Below are 15,823 nucleotides of genomic sequence, written 5' to 3'. Positions count from 1 at the left end.
TAATGTTTTGGGTTCGATGACCCTTGATCAGAAATGCATTAATTTCAAGAGGACTAGAATGTAAGACCCCTGATTTACCACTCTATAAGGCTCTGATTATACTGCGTTTGGAATATTGTAAGCAGGGTCCTGTATCTAAGATGCGCTTGTGCTGGAAGGGATCCATAAGGGCAAGAATTATAAGAATGATCCTGGGCATGTAGGGCTTGTCATGCAATGGATGGCTGAGGATTCTGGTTCTGCACTCAATACTTTTGAAGACGGAGGGGGCAATCTCATTGAAACTTAAAACTGAGACGCCTGGATAGAATGGACATGGAAAAGACTTTTCCATTCATTGGAGAATAGGACGCCAAGGCACAGCCTCAGAGTGAAGGGGAACCCTTTTTGAGTGAGATGAGAATGTTCTTCAGTCAGATGTTGGTTAATCTGCAGAACTCCTTGTTGGAGAGGGCTGTGGAGGCTCGGTCATTGAGTGTCATTACCACAGAGAGAGATACGTTCTTGATCAATAAGTGGATCAGGATTACGGGAGAAGGCAGTAAAAACATAAACCAAACATGATCAGATGATGGAATGGACCTGATGGGTCGAATGGCCTAAATGTCTTCCCATAGAACATTATCTGCCGCCATGCCCCATTGGTGGAACCTATCAGGCTCTTGGCCCCGCCCCTACATCTGACCCCGCCCATCACTTTGACACCGCCCCACCCACTGACCACGTCCCGCCCCCTGACTCCGCCCCGCCCCGGACTCCGCCCCACCACCTGACCCCGCCCCACCACCTGACTCCGCCCCACCACCTGACCCCGCCCCACCACCTGACCCCGTCCCGCCCCCTGGCTCCGCCCCGCCCCCTGGCCACCACCTGACCCCGTCCCGCCCCCTGGCTCCGCCCCGCCCCCTGGCCCCGCCCCTCATTGACCCCGCCCCCGCGGTAAGATGGCGGAGTCAGGTTCTGGCGAGTGTCCGGATGTGGGGGGGAGCAGGTAAATACACACATCGGGACTGCGCTGCGATGGCGCCGCATTCATCCAACTCCGAACACACCGAGTGTGACAGTGGCCGCCCCTCCCCCCGATATCGTCTCTCCCCCCCCTTCCCGTCTCTCTCCCCCCCTTCCCGTCTCTCTTCCCCCCCCTTCTCTCTCCCCCCTTCCCGTCTCTCCCCCCCTTTCCGACTCTCTTCCCCCCCCCGTCTCTCTCCCCCCCCCCGTCTCTCCCCCCCCCCCCGTCTCTCCCCCCCCTTCCCGTCTCTCCCCCCCCTTCCCGTCTCTCCCCCCCCCTTCCCGTCTCTCTTCCCCCCCCCGTCTCTCTCCCCCCCTTCCCGTCTCTCTCCCCCCTTCCCGTCTCTCCCCCCCCCATCCCGTCTCTCTCCCCCCCATCCCGTCTCTCTCCCCCCCATCCCGTCTCTCTCCCCCCCATCCCGTCTCTCTCCCCCCCATCCCGTCTCTCTCCCCCCCATCCCGTCTCTCTCCCCCCCATCCCGTCTCTCTCCCCCCCTTCCCGTCTCTCTCCCCCCCATCCCGTCTCCCCCCATCCCGTCTCTCTCCCCCCCATCCCGTCTCTCTCCCCCCCATCCCGTCTCTCTCCCCCCCATCCCGTCTCTCTCCCCCCCTTCCCGTCTCTCCCCCCCCCTTCCCGTCTCTCCCCCCCCCTTCCCGTCTCTCCCCCCCCCTTCCCGTCTCTCCCCCCCCCTTCCCGTCTCTTCCCCCCCCTTCCCGTCTCTTCCCCCCCCTTCCCGTCTCTTCCCCCCCCCTTCCCGTCTCTTCCCCCCCCCTTCCCGTCTCTTCCCCCCCCTTCCCGTCTCTTCCCCCCCCCTTCCCGTCTCTTCCCCCCCCCTTCCCGTCTCTTCCCCCCCCCTTCCCGTCTCTTCCCCCCCCCTTCCCGTCTCTTCCCCCCCCCTTCCCGTCTCTTCCCCCCCCTTCCCGTCTCTTCCCCCCCCTTCCCGTCTCTTCCCCCCCCTTCCCGTCTCTTCCCCCCCCTTCCCGTCTCTTCCCCCCCCTTCCCGTCTCTTCCCCCCCCTTCCCGTCTCTTCCCCCCCCTTCCCGTCTCTTCCCCCCCCTTCCCGTCTCTTCCCCCCCCTTCCCGTCTCTTCCCCCCCCTTCCCGTCTCTTCCCCCCCCTTCCCGTCTCTTCCCCCCCCTTCCCGTCTCTTCCCCCCCCTTCCCGTCTCTTCCCCCCCCTTCCCGTCTCTTCCCCCCCCCCTTCCCGTCTCTTCCCCCCCCTTCCCGTCTCTTCCCCCCCCTTCCCGTCTCTTCCCCCCCCTTCCCGTCTCTTCCCCCCCCTTCCCGTCTCTTCCCCCCCCTTCCCGTCTCTTCCCCCCCCTTCCCGTCTCCCCCCCCCCCGTCTCTCTTCCCCCCCCCCCCCCGTCTCTCTTCCCCCCCCCCCCCGTCTCTCTTCCCCCCCCCCCCCGTCTCTCTTCCCCCCCCCCCCCGTCTCTCTTCCCCCCCCCCCCGTCTCTCTTCCCCCCCCCCCCCGTCTCTCTTCCCCCCCCCCCCCGTCTCTCTTCCCCCCCCCCCCCCGTCTCTCTTCCCCCCCCCCCGTCTCTCTTCCCCCCCCCCCGTCTCTCTTCCCCCCCCCCCCGTCTCTCTTCCCCCCCCCCGTCTCTCTTCCCCCCCCCCCGTCTCTCTTCCCCCCCCCGTCTCTCTTCCCCCCCCCCGTCTCTCTGCCCCCCCCCGTCTCTCTGCCCCCCCCGTCTCTCTGCCCCCCCCGTCTCTCTGCCCACCCCGTCTCTCTGCCCACCCCGTCTCTCTGCCCACCCCGTCTCTCTGCCCACCCCGTCTCTCTGCCCACCCCGTCTCTCTGCCCACCCCGTCTCTCTTCCTTCCCACCCCCGTCTCTCTTCCTTCCCACCCCCGTCTCTCTTCCTTCCCACCCCCGTCTCTCTTCCTTCCCACCCCCGTCTCTCTTCCTTCCCACCCCCGCCTCTCTTCCTTCCCACCCCCGCCTCTCTTCCTTCCCACCCCCGCCTCTCTTCCTTCCCACCCCCGCCTCTCTTCCTTCCCACCCCCGCCTCTCTTCCTTCCCACCCCCGCCTCTCTTCCTTCCCACCCCCGCCTCTCTTCCTTCCCACCCCCGCCTCTCTTCCTTCCCACCCCCGCCTCTCTTCCTTCCCACCCCCGCCTCTCTTCCTTCCCACCCCCGCCTCTCTTCCTTCCCACCCCCGCCTCTCTTCCTTCCCACCCCCGCCTCTCTTCCTTCCCACCCCCGCCTCTCTTCCTTCCCACCCCCGCCTCTCTTCCTTCCCACCCCCGCCTCTCTTCCTTCCCACCCCCGCCTCTCTTCCTTCCCACCCCCGCCTCTCTTCCTTCCCACCCCCGCCTCTCTTCCTTCCCACCCCCGCCTCTCTTCCTTCCCACCCCCGCCTCTCTTCCTTCCCACCCCCGCCTCTCTTCCTTCCCACCCCCGCCTCTCTTCCTTCCCACCCCCGCCTCTCTTCCTTCCCACCCCCGCCTCTCTTCCTTCCCACCCCCGCCTCTCTTCCTTCCCACCCCCGCCTCTCTTCCTTCCCACCCCCGCCTCTCTTCCTTCCCACCCCCGCCTCTCTTCCTTCCCACCCCCGCCTCTCTTCCTTCCCACCCCCGCCTCTCTTCCTTCCCACCCCCGCCTCTCTTCCTTCCCACCCCCGCCTCTCTTCCTTCCCACCCCCGCCTCTCTTCCTTCCCACCCCCGCCTCTCTTCCTTCCCACCCCCGCCTCTCTTCCTTCCCACCCCCGCCTCTCTTCCTTCCCACCCCCGCCTCTCTTCCTTCCCACCCCCGCCTCTCTTCCTTCCCACCCCCGCCTCTCTTCCTTCCCACCCCCGCCTCTCTTCCTTCCCACCCCCGCCTCTCTTCCTTCCCACCCCCGCCTCTCTTCCTTCCCACCCCCGCCTCTCTTCCTTCCCACCCCCGCCTCTCTTCCTTCCCACCCCCGCCTCTCTTCCTTCCCACCCCCGCCTCTCTTCCTTCCCACCCCCGCCTCTCTTCCTTCCCACCCCCGCCTCTCTTCCTTCCCACCCCCGCCTCTCTTCCTTCCCACCCCCGCCTCTCTTCCTTCCCACCCCCGCCTCTCTTCCTTCCCACCCCCGCCTCTCTTCCTTCCCACCCCCGCCTCTCTTCCTTCCCACCCCCGCCTCTCTTCCTTCCCACCCCCGCCTCTCTTCCTTCCCACCCCCGCCTCTCTTCCTTCCCACCCCCGCCTCTCTTCCTTCCCACCCCCGCCTCTCTTCCTTCCCACCCCCGCCTCTCTTCCTTCCCACCCCCGCCTCTCTTCCTTCCCACCCCCGCCTCTCTTCCTTCCCACCCCCGCCTCTCTTCCTTCCCACCCCCGCCTCTCTTCCTTCCCACCCCCGCCTCTCTTCCTTCCCACCCCCGCCTCTCTTCCTTCCCACCCCCGCCTCTCTTCCTTCCCACCCCCGCCTCTCTTCCTTCCCACCCCCGCCTCTCTTCCTTCCCACCCCCGCCTCTCTTCCTTCCCACCCCCGCCTCTCTTCCTTCCCACCCCCGCCTCTCTTCCTTCCCACCCCCGCCTCTCTTCCTTCCCACCCCCGCCTCTCTTCCTTCCCACCCCCGCCTCTCTTCCTTCCCACCCCCGCCTCTCTTCCTTCCCACCCCCGCCTCTCTTCCTTCCCACCCCCGCCTCTCTTCCTTCCCACCCCCGCCTCTCTTCCTTCCCACCCCCGCCTCTCTTCCTTCCCACCCCCGCCTCTCTTCCTTCCCACCCCCGCCTCTCTTCCTTCCCACCCCCGCCTCTCTTCCTTCCCACCCCCGCCTCTCTTCCTTCCCACCCCCGCCTCTCTTCCTTCCCACCCCCGCCTCTCTTCCTTCCCACCCCCGCCTCTCTTCCTTCCCACCCCCGCCTCTCTTCCTTCCCACCCCCGCCTCTCTTCCTTCCCACCCCCGCCTCTCTTCCTTCCCACCCCCGCCTCTCTTCCTTCCCACCCCCGCCTCTCTTCCTTCCCACCCCCGCCTCTCTTCCTTCCCACCCCCGCCTCTCTTCCTTCCCACCCCCGCCTCTCTTCCTTCCCACCCCCGCCTCTCTTCCTTCCCACCCCCGCCTCTCTTCCTTCCCACCCCCGCCTCTCTTCCTTCCCACCCCCGCCTCTCTTCCTTCCCACCCCCGCCTCTCTTCCTTCCCACCCCCGCCTCTCTTCCTTCCCACCCCCGCCTCTCTTCCTTCCCACCCCCGCCTCTCTTCCTTCCCACCCCCGCCTCTCTTCCTTCCCACCCCCGCCTCTCTTCCTTCCCACCCCCGCCTCTCTTCCTTCCCACCCCCGCCTCTCTTCCTTCCCACCCCCGCCTCTCTTCCTTCCCACCCCCGCCTCTCTTCCTTCCCACCCCCGCCTCTCTTCCTTCCCACCCCCGCCTCTCTTCCTTCCCACCCCCGCCTCTCTTCCTTCCCACCCCCGCCTCTCTTCCTTCCCACCCCCGCCTCTCTTCCTTCCCACCCCCGCCTCTCTTCCTTCCCACCCCCGCCTCTCTTCCTTCCCACCCCCGCCTCTCTTCCTTCCCACCCCCGCCTCTCTTCCTTCCCACCCCCGCCTCTCTTCCTTCCCACCCCCGCCTCTCTTCCTTCCCACCCCCGCCTCTCTTCCTTCCCACCCCCGCCTCTCTTCCTTCCCACCCCCGCCTCTCTTCCTTCCCACCCCCGCCTCTCTTCCTTCCCACCCCCGCCTCTCTTCCTTCCCACCCCCGCCTCTCTTCCTTCCCACCCCCGCCTCTCTTCCTTCCCACCCCCGCCTCTCTTCCTTCCCACCCCCGCCTCTCTTCCTTCCCACCCCCGCCTCTCTTCCTTCCCACCCCCGCCTCTCTTCCTTCCCACCCCCGCCTCTCTTCCTTCCCACCCCCGCCTCTCTTCCTTCCCACCCCCGCCTCTCTTCCTTCCCACCCCCGCCTCTCTTCCTTCCCACCCCCGCCTCTCTTCCTTCCCACCCCCGCCTCTCTTCCTTCCCACCCCCGCCTCTCTTCCTTCCCACCCCCGCCTCTCTTCCTTCCCACCCCCGCCTCTCTTCCTTCCCACCCCCGCCTCTCTTCCTTCCCACCCCCGCCTCTCTTCCTTCCCACCCCCGCCTCTCTTCCTTCCCACCCCCGCCTCTCTTCCTTCCCACCCCCGCCTCTCTTCCTTCCCACCCCCGCCTCTCTTCCTTCCCACCCCCGCCTCTCTTCCTTCCCACCCCCGCCTCTCTTCCTTCCCACCCCCGCCTCTCTTCCTTCCCACCCCCGCCTCTCTTCCTTCCCACCCCCGCCTCTCTTCCTTCCCACCCCCGCCTCTCTTCCTTCCCACCCCCGCCTCTCTTCCTTCCCACCCCCGCCTCTCTTCCTTCCCACCCCCGCCTCTCTTCCTTCCCACCCCCGCCTCTCTTCCTTCCCACCCCCGCCTCTCTTCCTTCCCACCCCCGCCTCTCTTCCTTCCCACCCCCGCCTCTCTTCCTTCCCACCCCCGCCTCTCTTCCTTCCCACCCCCGCCTCTCTTCCTTCCCACCCCCGCCTCTCTTCCTTCCCACCCCCGCCTCTCTTCCTTCCCACCCCCGCCTCTCTTCCTTCCCACCCCCGCCTCTCTTCCTTCCCACCCCCGCCTCTCTTCCTTCCCACTCCTCTCTTCCTTCCCACCCCCGCCTCTCTTCCTTCCCACCCCCGCCTCTCTTCCTTCCCACCCCCGTCCTCTCTTCCTTCCCACCCCCGTCCTCTCTTCCTTCCCACCCCCGCTCTCTCTTCCTTCCCACCCCCGTCCTCTCTTCCTTCCCACCCCCGTCCTCTCTTCCTTCCCACCCCCGTCTCTCTTCCTTCCCACCCCCGTCTCTCTTCCTTCCCACCCCCGTCTCTCTTCCTTCCCACCCCCGTCTCTCTTCCTTCCCACCCCCGTCTCTCTTCCTTCCCACCCCCGTCTCTCTTCCTTCCCACCCCCGTCTCTCTTCCTTCCCACCCCCGTCTCTCTTCCTTCCCACCCCCGTCTCTCTTCCTTCCCACCCCCGTCTCTCTTCCTTCCCACCCCCGTCTCTCTTCCTTCCCACCCCCGTCTCTCTTCCTTCCCACCCCCGTCTCTCTTCCTTCCCACCCCCGTCTCTCTTCCTTCCCACCCCCGTCTCTCTTCCTTCCCACCCCCGTCTCTCTTCCTTCCCACCCCCGTCTCTCTTCCTTCCCACCCCCGTCTCTCTTCCTTCCCACCCCCGTCTCTCTTCCTTCCCACCCCCGTCTCTCTTCCTTCCCACCCCCGTCTCTCTTCCTTCCCACCCCCGTCTCTCTTCCTTCCCACCCCCGTCTCTCTTCCTTCCCACCCCCGTCTCTCTTCCTTCCCACCCCCGTCTCTCTTCCTTCCCACCCCCGTCTCTCTTCCTTCCCACCCCCGTCTCTCTTCCTTCCCACCCCCGTCTCTCTTCCTTCCCACCCCCGTCTCTCTTCCTTCCCACCCCCGTCTCTCTTCCTTCCCACCCCCGTCTCTCTTCCTTCCCACCCCCGTCTCTCTTCCTTCCCACCCCCGTCTCTCTTCCTTCCCACCCCCGTCTCTCTTCCTTCCCACCCCCGTCTCTCTTCCTTCCCACCCCCGTCTCTCTTCCTTCCCACCCCCGTCTCTCTTCCTTCCCACCCCCGTCTCTCTTCCTTCCCACCCCCGTCTCTCTTCCTTCCCACCCCCGTCTCTCTTCCTTCCCACCCCCGTCTCTCTTCCTTCCCACCCCCGTCTCTCTTCCTTCCCACCCCCGTCTCTCTTCCTTCCCACCCCCGTCTCTCTTCCTTCCCACCCCCGTCTCTCTTCCTTCCCACCCCCGTCTCTCTTCCTTCCCACCCCCGTCTCTCTTCCTTCCCACCCCCGTCTCTCTTCCTTCCCACCCCCGTCTCTCTTCCTTCCCACCCCCGTCTCTCTTCCTTCCCACCCCCGTCTCTCTTCCTTCCCACCCCCGTCTCTCTTCCTTCCCACCCCCGTCTCTCTTCCTTCCCACCCCCGTCTCTCTTCCTTCCCACCCCCGTCTCTCTTCCTTCCCACCCCCGTCTCTCTTCCTTCCCACCCCCGTCTCTCTTCCTTCCCACCCCCGTCTCTCTTCCTTCCCACCCCCGTCTCTCTTCCTTCCCACCCCCGTCTCTCTTCCTTCCCACCCCCGTCTCTCTTCCTTCCCACCCCCGTCTCTCTTCCTTCCCACCCCCGTCTCTCTTCCTTCCCACCCCCGTCTCTCTTCCTTCCCACCCCCGTCTCTCTTCCTTCCCACCCCCGTCTCTCTTCCTTCCCACCCCCGTCTCTCTTCCTTCCCACCCCCGTCTCTCTTCCTTCCCACCCCCGTCTCTCTTCCTTCCCACCCCCGTCTCTCTTCCTTCCCACCCCCGTCTCTCTTCCTTCCCACCCCCGTCTCTCTTCCTTCCCACCCCCGTCTCTCTTCCTTCCCACCCCCGTCTCTCTTCCTTCCCACCCCCGTCTCTCTTCCTTCCCACCCCCGTCTCTCTTCCTTCCCACCCCCGTCTCTCTTCCTTCCCACCCCCGTCTCTCTTCCTTCCCACCCCCGTCTCTCTTCCTTCCCACCCCCGTCTCTCTTCCTTCCCACCCCCGTCTCTCTTCCTTCCCACCCCCGTCTCTCTTCCTTCCCACCCCCGTCTCTCTTCCTTCCCACCCCCGTCTCTCTTCCTTCCCACCCCCGTCTCTCTTCCTTCCCACCCCCGTCTCTCTTCCTTCCCACCCCCGTCTCTCTTCCTTCCCACCCCCGTCTCTCTTCCTTCCCACCCCCGTCTCTCTTCCTTCCCACCCCCGTCTCTCTTCCTTCCCACCCCCGTCTCTCTTCCTTCCCACCCCCGTCTCTCTTCCTTCCCACCCCCGTCTCTCTTCCTTCCCACCCCCGTCTCTCTTCCTTCCCACCCCCGTCTCTCTTCCTTCCCACCCCCGTCTCTCTTCCTTCCCACCCCCGTCTCTCTTCCTTCCCACCCCCGTCTCTCTTCCTTCCCACCCCCGTCTCTCTTCCTTCCCACCCCCGTCTCTCTTCCTTCCCACCCCCGTCTCTCTTCCTTCCCACCCCCGTCTCTCTTCCTTCCCACCCCCGTCTCTCTTCCTTCCCACCCCCGTCTCTCTTCCTTCCCACCCCCGTCTCTCTTCCTTCCCACCCCCGTCTCTCTTCCTTCCCACCCCCGTCTCTCTTCCTTCCCACCCCCGTCTCTCTTCCTTCCCACCCCCGTCTCTCTTCCTTCCCACCCCCGTCTCTCTTCCTTCCCACCCCCGTCTCTCTTCCTTCCCACCCCCGTCTCTCTTCCTTCCCACCCCCGTCTCTCTTCCTTCCCACCCCCGTCTCTCTTCCTTCCCACCCCCGTCTCTCTTCCTTCCCACCCCCGTCTCTCTTCCTTCCCACCCCCGTCTCTCTTCCTTCCCACCCCCGTCTCTCTTCCTTCCCACCCCCGTCTCTCTTCCTTCCCACCCCCGTCTCTCTTCCTTCCCACCCCCGTCTCTCTTCCTTCCCACCCCCGTCTCTCTTCCTTCCCACCCCCGTCTCTCTTCCTTCCCACCCCCGTCTCTCTTCCTTCCCACCCCCGTCTCTCTTCCTTCCCACCCCCGTCTCTCTTCCTTCCCACCCCCGTCTCTCTTCCTTCCCACCCCCGTCTCTCTTCCTTCCCACCCCCGTCTCTCTTCCTTCCCACCCCCGTCTCTCTTCCTTCCCACCCCCGTCTCTCTTCCTTCCCACCCCCGTCTCTCTTCCTTCCCACCCCCGTCTCTCTTCCTTCCCACCCCCGTCTCTCTTCCTTCCCACCCCCGTCTCTCTTCCTTCCCACCCCCGTCTCTCTTCCTTCCCACCCCCGTCTCTCTTCCTTCCCACCCCCGTCTCTCTTCCTTCCCACCCCCGTCTCTCTTCCTTCCCACCCCCGTCTCTCTTCCTTCCCACCCCCGTCTCTCTTCCTTCCCACCCCCGTCTCTCTTCCTTCCCACCCCCGTCTCTCTTCCTTCCCACCCCCGTCTCTCTTCCTTCCCACCCCCGTCTCTCTTCCTTCCCACCCCCGTCTCTCTTCCTTCCCACCCCCGTCTCTCTTCCTTCCCACCCCCGTCTCTCTTCCTTCCCACCCCCGTCTCTCTTCCTTCCCACCCCCGTCTCTCTTCCTTCCCACCCCCGTCTCTCTTCCTTCCCACCCCCGTCTCTCTTCCTTCCCACCCCCGTCTCTCTTCCTTCCCACCCCCGTCTCTCTTCCTTCCCACCCCCGTCTCTCTTCCTTCCCACCCCCGTCTCTCTTCCTTCCCACCCCCGTCTCTCTTCCTTCCCACCCCCGTCTCTCTTCCTTCCCACCCCCGTCTCTCTTCCTTCCCACCCCCGTCTCTCTTCCTTCCCACCCCCGTCTCTCTTCCTTCCCACCCCCGTCTCTCTTCCTTCCCACCCCCGTCTCTCTTCCTTCCCACCCCCGTCTCTCTTCCTTCCCACCCCCGTCTCTCTTCCTTCCCACCCCCGTCTCTCTTCCTTCCCACCCCCGTCTCTCTTCCTTCCCACCCCCGTCTCTCTTCCTTCCCACCCCCGTCTCTCTTCCTTCCCACCCCCGTCTCTCTTCCTTCCCACCCCCGTCTCTCTTCCTTCCCACCCCTCCCTTCTCGGTTCGACCCCCCTTCTCTCCCCTCCCCCAATTCAGTTTACTTTCAGAATATGCTCCCATCCTGCCCTGTCATGTCTCTCCAATCAATATTTGTTTTAATATTAGTATTCTGCCTTCCTCACAGTATGGCTGAGAAGCGCCCTGCCCAGCGTCACACGTTTACAGCCCCAGGGCACAGTGCCACTCTCCTCCGTGGCTTGGAAATACTTCGTGCTCGTGAGCAGCTCCTGGATGTGGTGCTGATGGTGAATGCAGCGATGTTTCGAGTTCATCGGGCTGTGCTGGCTGCATGCAGCGATTATTTTCGGTGAGTTGCTTTCTCCCTTTTTAGCTGCAGTTGTTTTAAATTCTAAAAACCATTTGCTTAGATTTGAGTAGTTCTGGTTCAACCCCCTAGATGAAGGTGAGAGTTGTGGTGAGTACATCCATTCCCAAGAGATCAGGTTTTGCCTCTGGTCTGTGTGTGTAGGAGGATCATCCCAAGCGTTAGAGTCAATTAGTCATGCTGGGTGGGTTTTCCTTTGTTTGGTTTTACACAGGATCTGAGTGATTTTGAATTTATAAAGAACAACAGGACCAAAGGATCTTGGGTTTCCGTGCTGTTAAGCCCTGATTTAGATCAGCTTCAACTGGAATGTTGTCTAACTTTGGGCACCACACTTTAATAAGAATATAAATGCATTATAGAGGGTGCAGAAAAGATTCTCAAAAATGGTTCTAGGAGTGAGGAGATAAATGAGAGAAATGGGACAGTTCTCATGAAATCATGCAGAATAGAAGAGGCATTTTGGCCCATTGACTCTGTACTGCGAAAACTACACTAAATCTATACTAGTCCCACCTTCCTACTCTAGGCCAATGTTATGACATTTCAAGTGCTCATCCAAGTACTTATTAAAAGGTTGTGAGGTTCCCCACCTCAGCTACCCTCCCAGGCAGTGCATTTCTGAAACCTTTCCACTCTGTGGATGAAAAGCCATTCCCTCAAATCCCCTTTAAACCTCCTGCCTTTCATCTTAAAGTTCTTACTGACCCTTCAACTAAAGGGATCAGTTGCTTTCTATCAGCCTGCTCATGTCTTTCATAATCTTATACCACTTCCATCAGCTTCCTTGTCAACCTTCTGTGCTCCAAATAAACCAGAACTCTCTAGCCTCATAGCTGAAGTGCTCCATCTGCATCAAGTTACTCGTGAGTCTCCTATGCACCTTCTCCATTGCAATTACATCCTTTCTATAGTGTGGCAATGAGAAGTGCACAGATATTCCAACTGTTCTGTACAACTCCACATAACTTCCCTGCTCTTCTACCCATAAATGCAAGTATCCCGTATGCTTCCTTAACTACTTATTAACTTGCCCTGCCACCTTCAGGTATTTGTGAATAAGCTTGCAGAAGGTTCAGAGGGAATTTAACAGAGCTGTGCAAAATCTTGAGGAGCTTGGGGAGAGTATGAGGAGAGAGTGTTTCTGTTGGTGAAAGGATCTATTCACAGCTAATTAGACAGATGTTGATTTCCGTGGAAGTTTGCTGGAAGGCTTGACCGAGATAGGAGCGAAGGCCATCCATGATCTGACTGAATAGCACAACAGGTTTGAGGGACTCAATGGCCATACTCTTTCTCCTATTCCTTATGAAGCAGGTAAGATTGATTTGTGGTGATTGTCTTATTTGACAGTGGTGACATGCAGAAAAGGGTTTTTTTTTCATGTTGCTTGTGGTTAGGATCCAGAAATCTCTGTCATAGAGAAGAGTTGATGCGGATTCAGCATTGGCTTTCAAAAGGAATTGGATTATTTTCTTGAGAGAGAAAGGTTTGCAGAGCTACAAGAAAAGGCAGTGGAGTTGGCAGATGGTGGGATTTGAATTCAGTAAATATCTGGAATTAAGAGAATAATGATGACTGTGAATCCATTGTTGACTGTCAGAAAAATCTGGTTTGCTAATGTCCTTTAAGGGAAGAAACTGCCATCCTTACCTGGTCTGACCTACATGTGACTCCAGACCCACAGCAATATGGTTGCCTCAATTGCTGTCAGGGATGGGCAATAAATGTAGGCCTGGCCAGCGATGCCCTTATCCTGTGAATGAACAAAAAGAAAAGGTTGAACTGGTTTGAGATATGCTTACAGAGAGTCAGCATAGGTCAAATGGGCTGAATGGCATCCATCTTTCCTGTAACTGTTCTCTGATTCACACCTTAACATGAACAGGAATATAGAGAGAACAACTGAACAGAGTGCAGAGTTAAAGTCTGTAACTCAACTGGATTTACTATCCAAATTCTGGACACCAATCTTGAGGAAGGATGTCGGGGTTCTGAAAATGGTACAGAGAAAATTCACTAGGTAGAGGAATAAAAAATAAAACTGACTTGAAATACTCACAGGTCTGGCTGCATCTATTGATGATAGAAACCATGTTAACATTTCAGGTCTGTAACCTTTAAGAGAGCCCGTGTTCTGTTTTGATTTCCCACAATTGCAATATTTTGCTTTTGTACAGGGTGTAGAATGTCAGTTATGTACAGACATTTGAGAAACCTGGATTTTCTCTATGAAGCATAAATTAAACAGAGTTAATACGTTGTAATGCAGGAAAGCTGTAGCCAGTTTTTACACAGCAGGATCACACATAACTGTTGTGATAAGGACAAGATAATCTGTCTGTTTGATTCCTGTGTTTCTTCCATCCCTAGGGCAATGTTCACCGGGGGAATGCGGGAAGCAGGCCAGGATATCATTGAGTTGAAGGGGGTGTCTGCCAGGGGCCTGAAACACATCATTGATTTTGCATATAGTGCTGAGGTAACCTTGGACCTTGACTGTATTCAGGATGTGCTGGGAGCTGCAGTCTTCCTGCAGATTGTCCCTGTGGTGGAATTGTGTGAGCAGTTCTTGAAGTCAGCTATAAGTGTGGAGACTTGCCTTAACATTGGACAGATGGCCACCACTTTCAGCCTGTCCTCTCTGAAAGAATCTGTGGACGTTTTCACTTTTGCTCACTTCCTGCAAATTGCTCAGGAGGAGGATTTCCTACAGCTGCCCCTTGAAAGACTCATCTTCTTTCTGAAAAGCAACAAACTGAAAAATTGCAGTGAAGTTGACCTGTTCCATGCTGCCATCAGATGGTTGCAGTACGATGAGTCTCGACGAGCCAATGCCCACTTGGTTCTGTGTCATATCCGCTTTCCCCTGATGAAGTCCTCTGAACTAGTGGACAATGTCCAGATGCAGGCTGTGATGGTGGAAGATCCTTTGTGTCGTCGCTACCTGTTAGAAGCCTTCAACTACCAGGTCCTGCCATTCCGCCAACATGAGATGCAGTCAGCGCGGACCAGAATCCGCTCAGACACCGTCTCCCTTGTTGCCTTTGGTGGCACTCCATACACTGACAATGATCGGACGGTGAGCCGCAAAGTCTTTGCTCTTGCTGATGGGAATGCACGTCAGTTCACAGAGAGACCAGAGATGGAGATAGGCTGTAGTCATGCCTGCATTGCTGTCTTGGATAACTTTGTATATGTGGTGGGAGGTCAGCATCTGCAGTACAGGAGTGGGGAAGGAGCAGTCAGCTGGTGTTTCCGTTACGATCCCCATCTCAATCACTGGCTACGGATTCGGTCTATGCAGGAAGGTCGCATTCAGTTCCAACTGGATGTGCTGCAGGGAATGTTATTTGCCACTGGAGGCCGTAATCGATCCGGGAGTCTGTCCACAGTCGAGCGTTATTCCCCACGACGGAATGAATGGACAAATGTGTGTTGCTTGAAACGGCGGACCTGGGGTCATGCGGGAACATCCAGTGGGGGCAAACTCTATATCTCTGGAGGCTATGGTATCACCATTGAGGATAAGAAATCTCTTCTCTGCTACACTCCTGAAACTGACCTCTGGGAATTCAAAACCCCAATGAATGAGCCACGGGTCCTTCATTCAATGGTTGGAGCGAATGGACGGATTTACGCAATCGGTGGCCGTATGGACCATGTTGACCACTGTTTTGATGTCCTAGCAGTTGAATATTACATTCCTGAAACTGATCAGTGGACAAGTGTCAGTCCAATGAGGACTGGCCAGTCTGAAGCTGGTTGCTGTGTGTTGCAAAGAAAGATTTATGTGGTGGGAGGATATAACTGGCACTTGAACAATGTGACCAGTATTGTGCAAGTTTATAATATTGGCACAGATGAGTGGGAGAGGGACCTGCATTTCCCTGAATCATTGGCTGGTGTTGCCTGTGCCCCCCTTGTCCTCCCATAGCTCATAGGGCAATGAGAGCAGAGACACTGCTGCAGGACCTTCAGTGATGGCTATTCAAGTAACCATACAGTGACCTGTTTGATTTGAAACATATTTAAACTCATCCATTCAACCGTGTTCCATACAGCTGTACTAAAAACCTATGTTGATGCTTAAATATTTGAATCCTCCCCATGTGGCTTCAAATAGTGAAAGCAAAACGAAGCATATCAGAATTGCAGATAAAAGACTCCAGCCAGCTGTCATTCTGCATGCAGTATGGCCCCACCCATCCCAAACCATTGGTCCCATATGTGTAAAGTATTCCAGTACCCCTGTTGTCATGCAAGGATCTAATAATCAAGCTTTGATACGAGTTTCTTGCCTTCACTGCTAAAACTGGCAACAGCACAGTGCACTGAATTGCTGAGCATTGGAATCTTTTGTAAAGGCAAACCCTCCCAAGATCCATGAGACATTCAGTTCCAACAATGATTCTGTTAAATGTGCATTAAAAGCAAAGCTGACTTTTCATGTTCAGCATATAATGAACTTTTCAAGTCAGGACAGTAGCAAAATGCAGATGCTGGAAATCCTGAATTTAAAGCAAAACTGCTAGGATACCAACAAGGCCAGACAGCATCAATGGAGGGAAACAGTTAAGGTTTCAGGTCAAAGACCTTTCATCAGACATGCACCGCCTTTCAATCTTTCTTTCTGCAATTAAGTTTAAAGTGATTGAATGTGAAACATCACTGTATTCCTAAATGTTATTTCTGCATGAAGCCTCTGTGATGAACATTGCCTAAAGCACCACTATTGGTTACAGCCATCCTCAAGAAAACATGCTTGGACCCCAGCTATTCACAATATACATGATTTAGATAAGGCAACTAAATTTTGTTTCCACATTTACAGACAGTACAAAGCTGGGTGGGTAAACAATGAGGAATTTGCTTCAGTGTGATTTGGACAAGTTGAGTACTTAGACAGACGCATGATAGATGGGTATGATGTGGATAAAAGTGAACTTATTCACTTTGGTAGCAAATACAGG

At 58.5% G+C, this 15,823-nt stretch overlaps 1 protein-coding gene across 1 annotated transcript; it reads left to right on the top strand.

The window, feature by feature from the left end:
- Window positions 1–940: 940 nt before the first annotated feature.
- On the top strand, window positions 941–15,516 carry klhl26 (kelch-like family member 26). The gene is made up of 3 exons (XM_072594512.1): window positions 941–991; window positions 10,650–10,832; window positions 13,224–15,516. The coding sequence occupies exons 1-3, from the start codon at window positions 945–947 to the stop codon at window positions 14,785–14,787; spliced, it is 1,794 nt and encodes a 597-aa protein (XP_072450613.1). The 5' UTR covers window positions 941–944; the 3' UTR covers window positions 14,788–15,516.
- Window positions 15,517–15,823: the final 307 nt, after the last annotated feature.

This window comes from Chiloscyllium punctatum, chromosome 24 (assembly GCF_047496795.1).
Source record: "Chiloscyllium punctatum isolate Juve2018m chromosome 24, sChiPun1.3, whole genome shotgun sequence".
NCBI lineage: Eukaryota > Metazoa > Chordata > Chondrichthyes > Orectolobiformes > Hemiscylliidae > Chiloscyllium > Chiloscyllium punctatum.
This window is presented reverse-complemented; position numbering and strand designations above follow the sequence as displayed.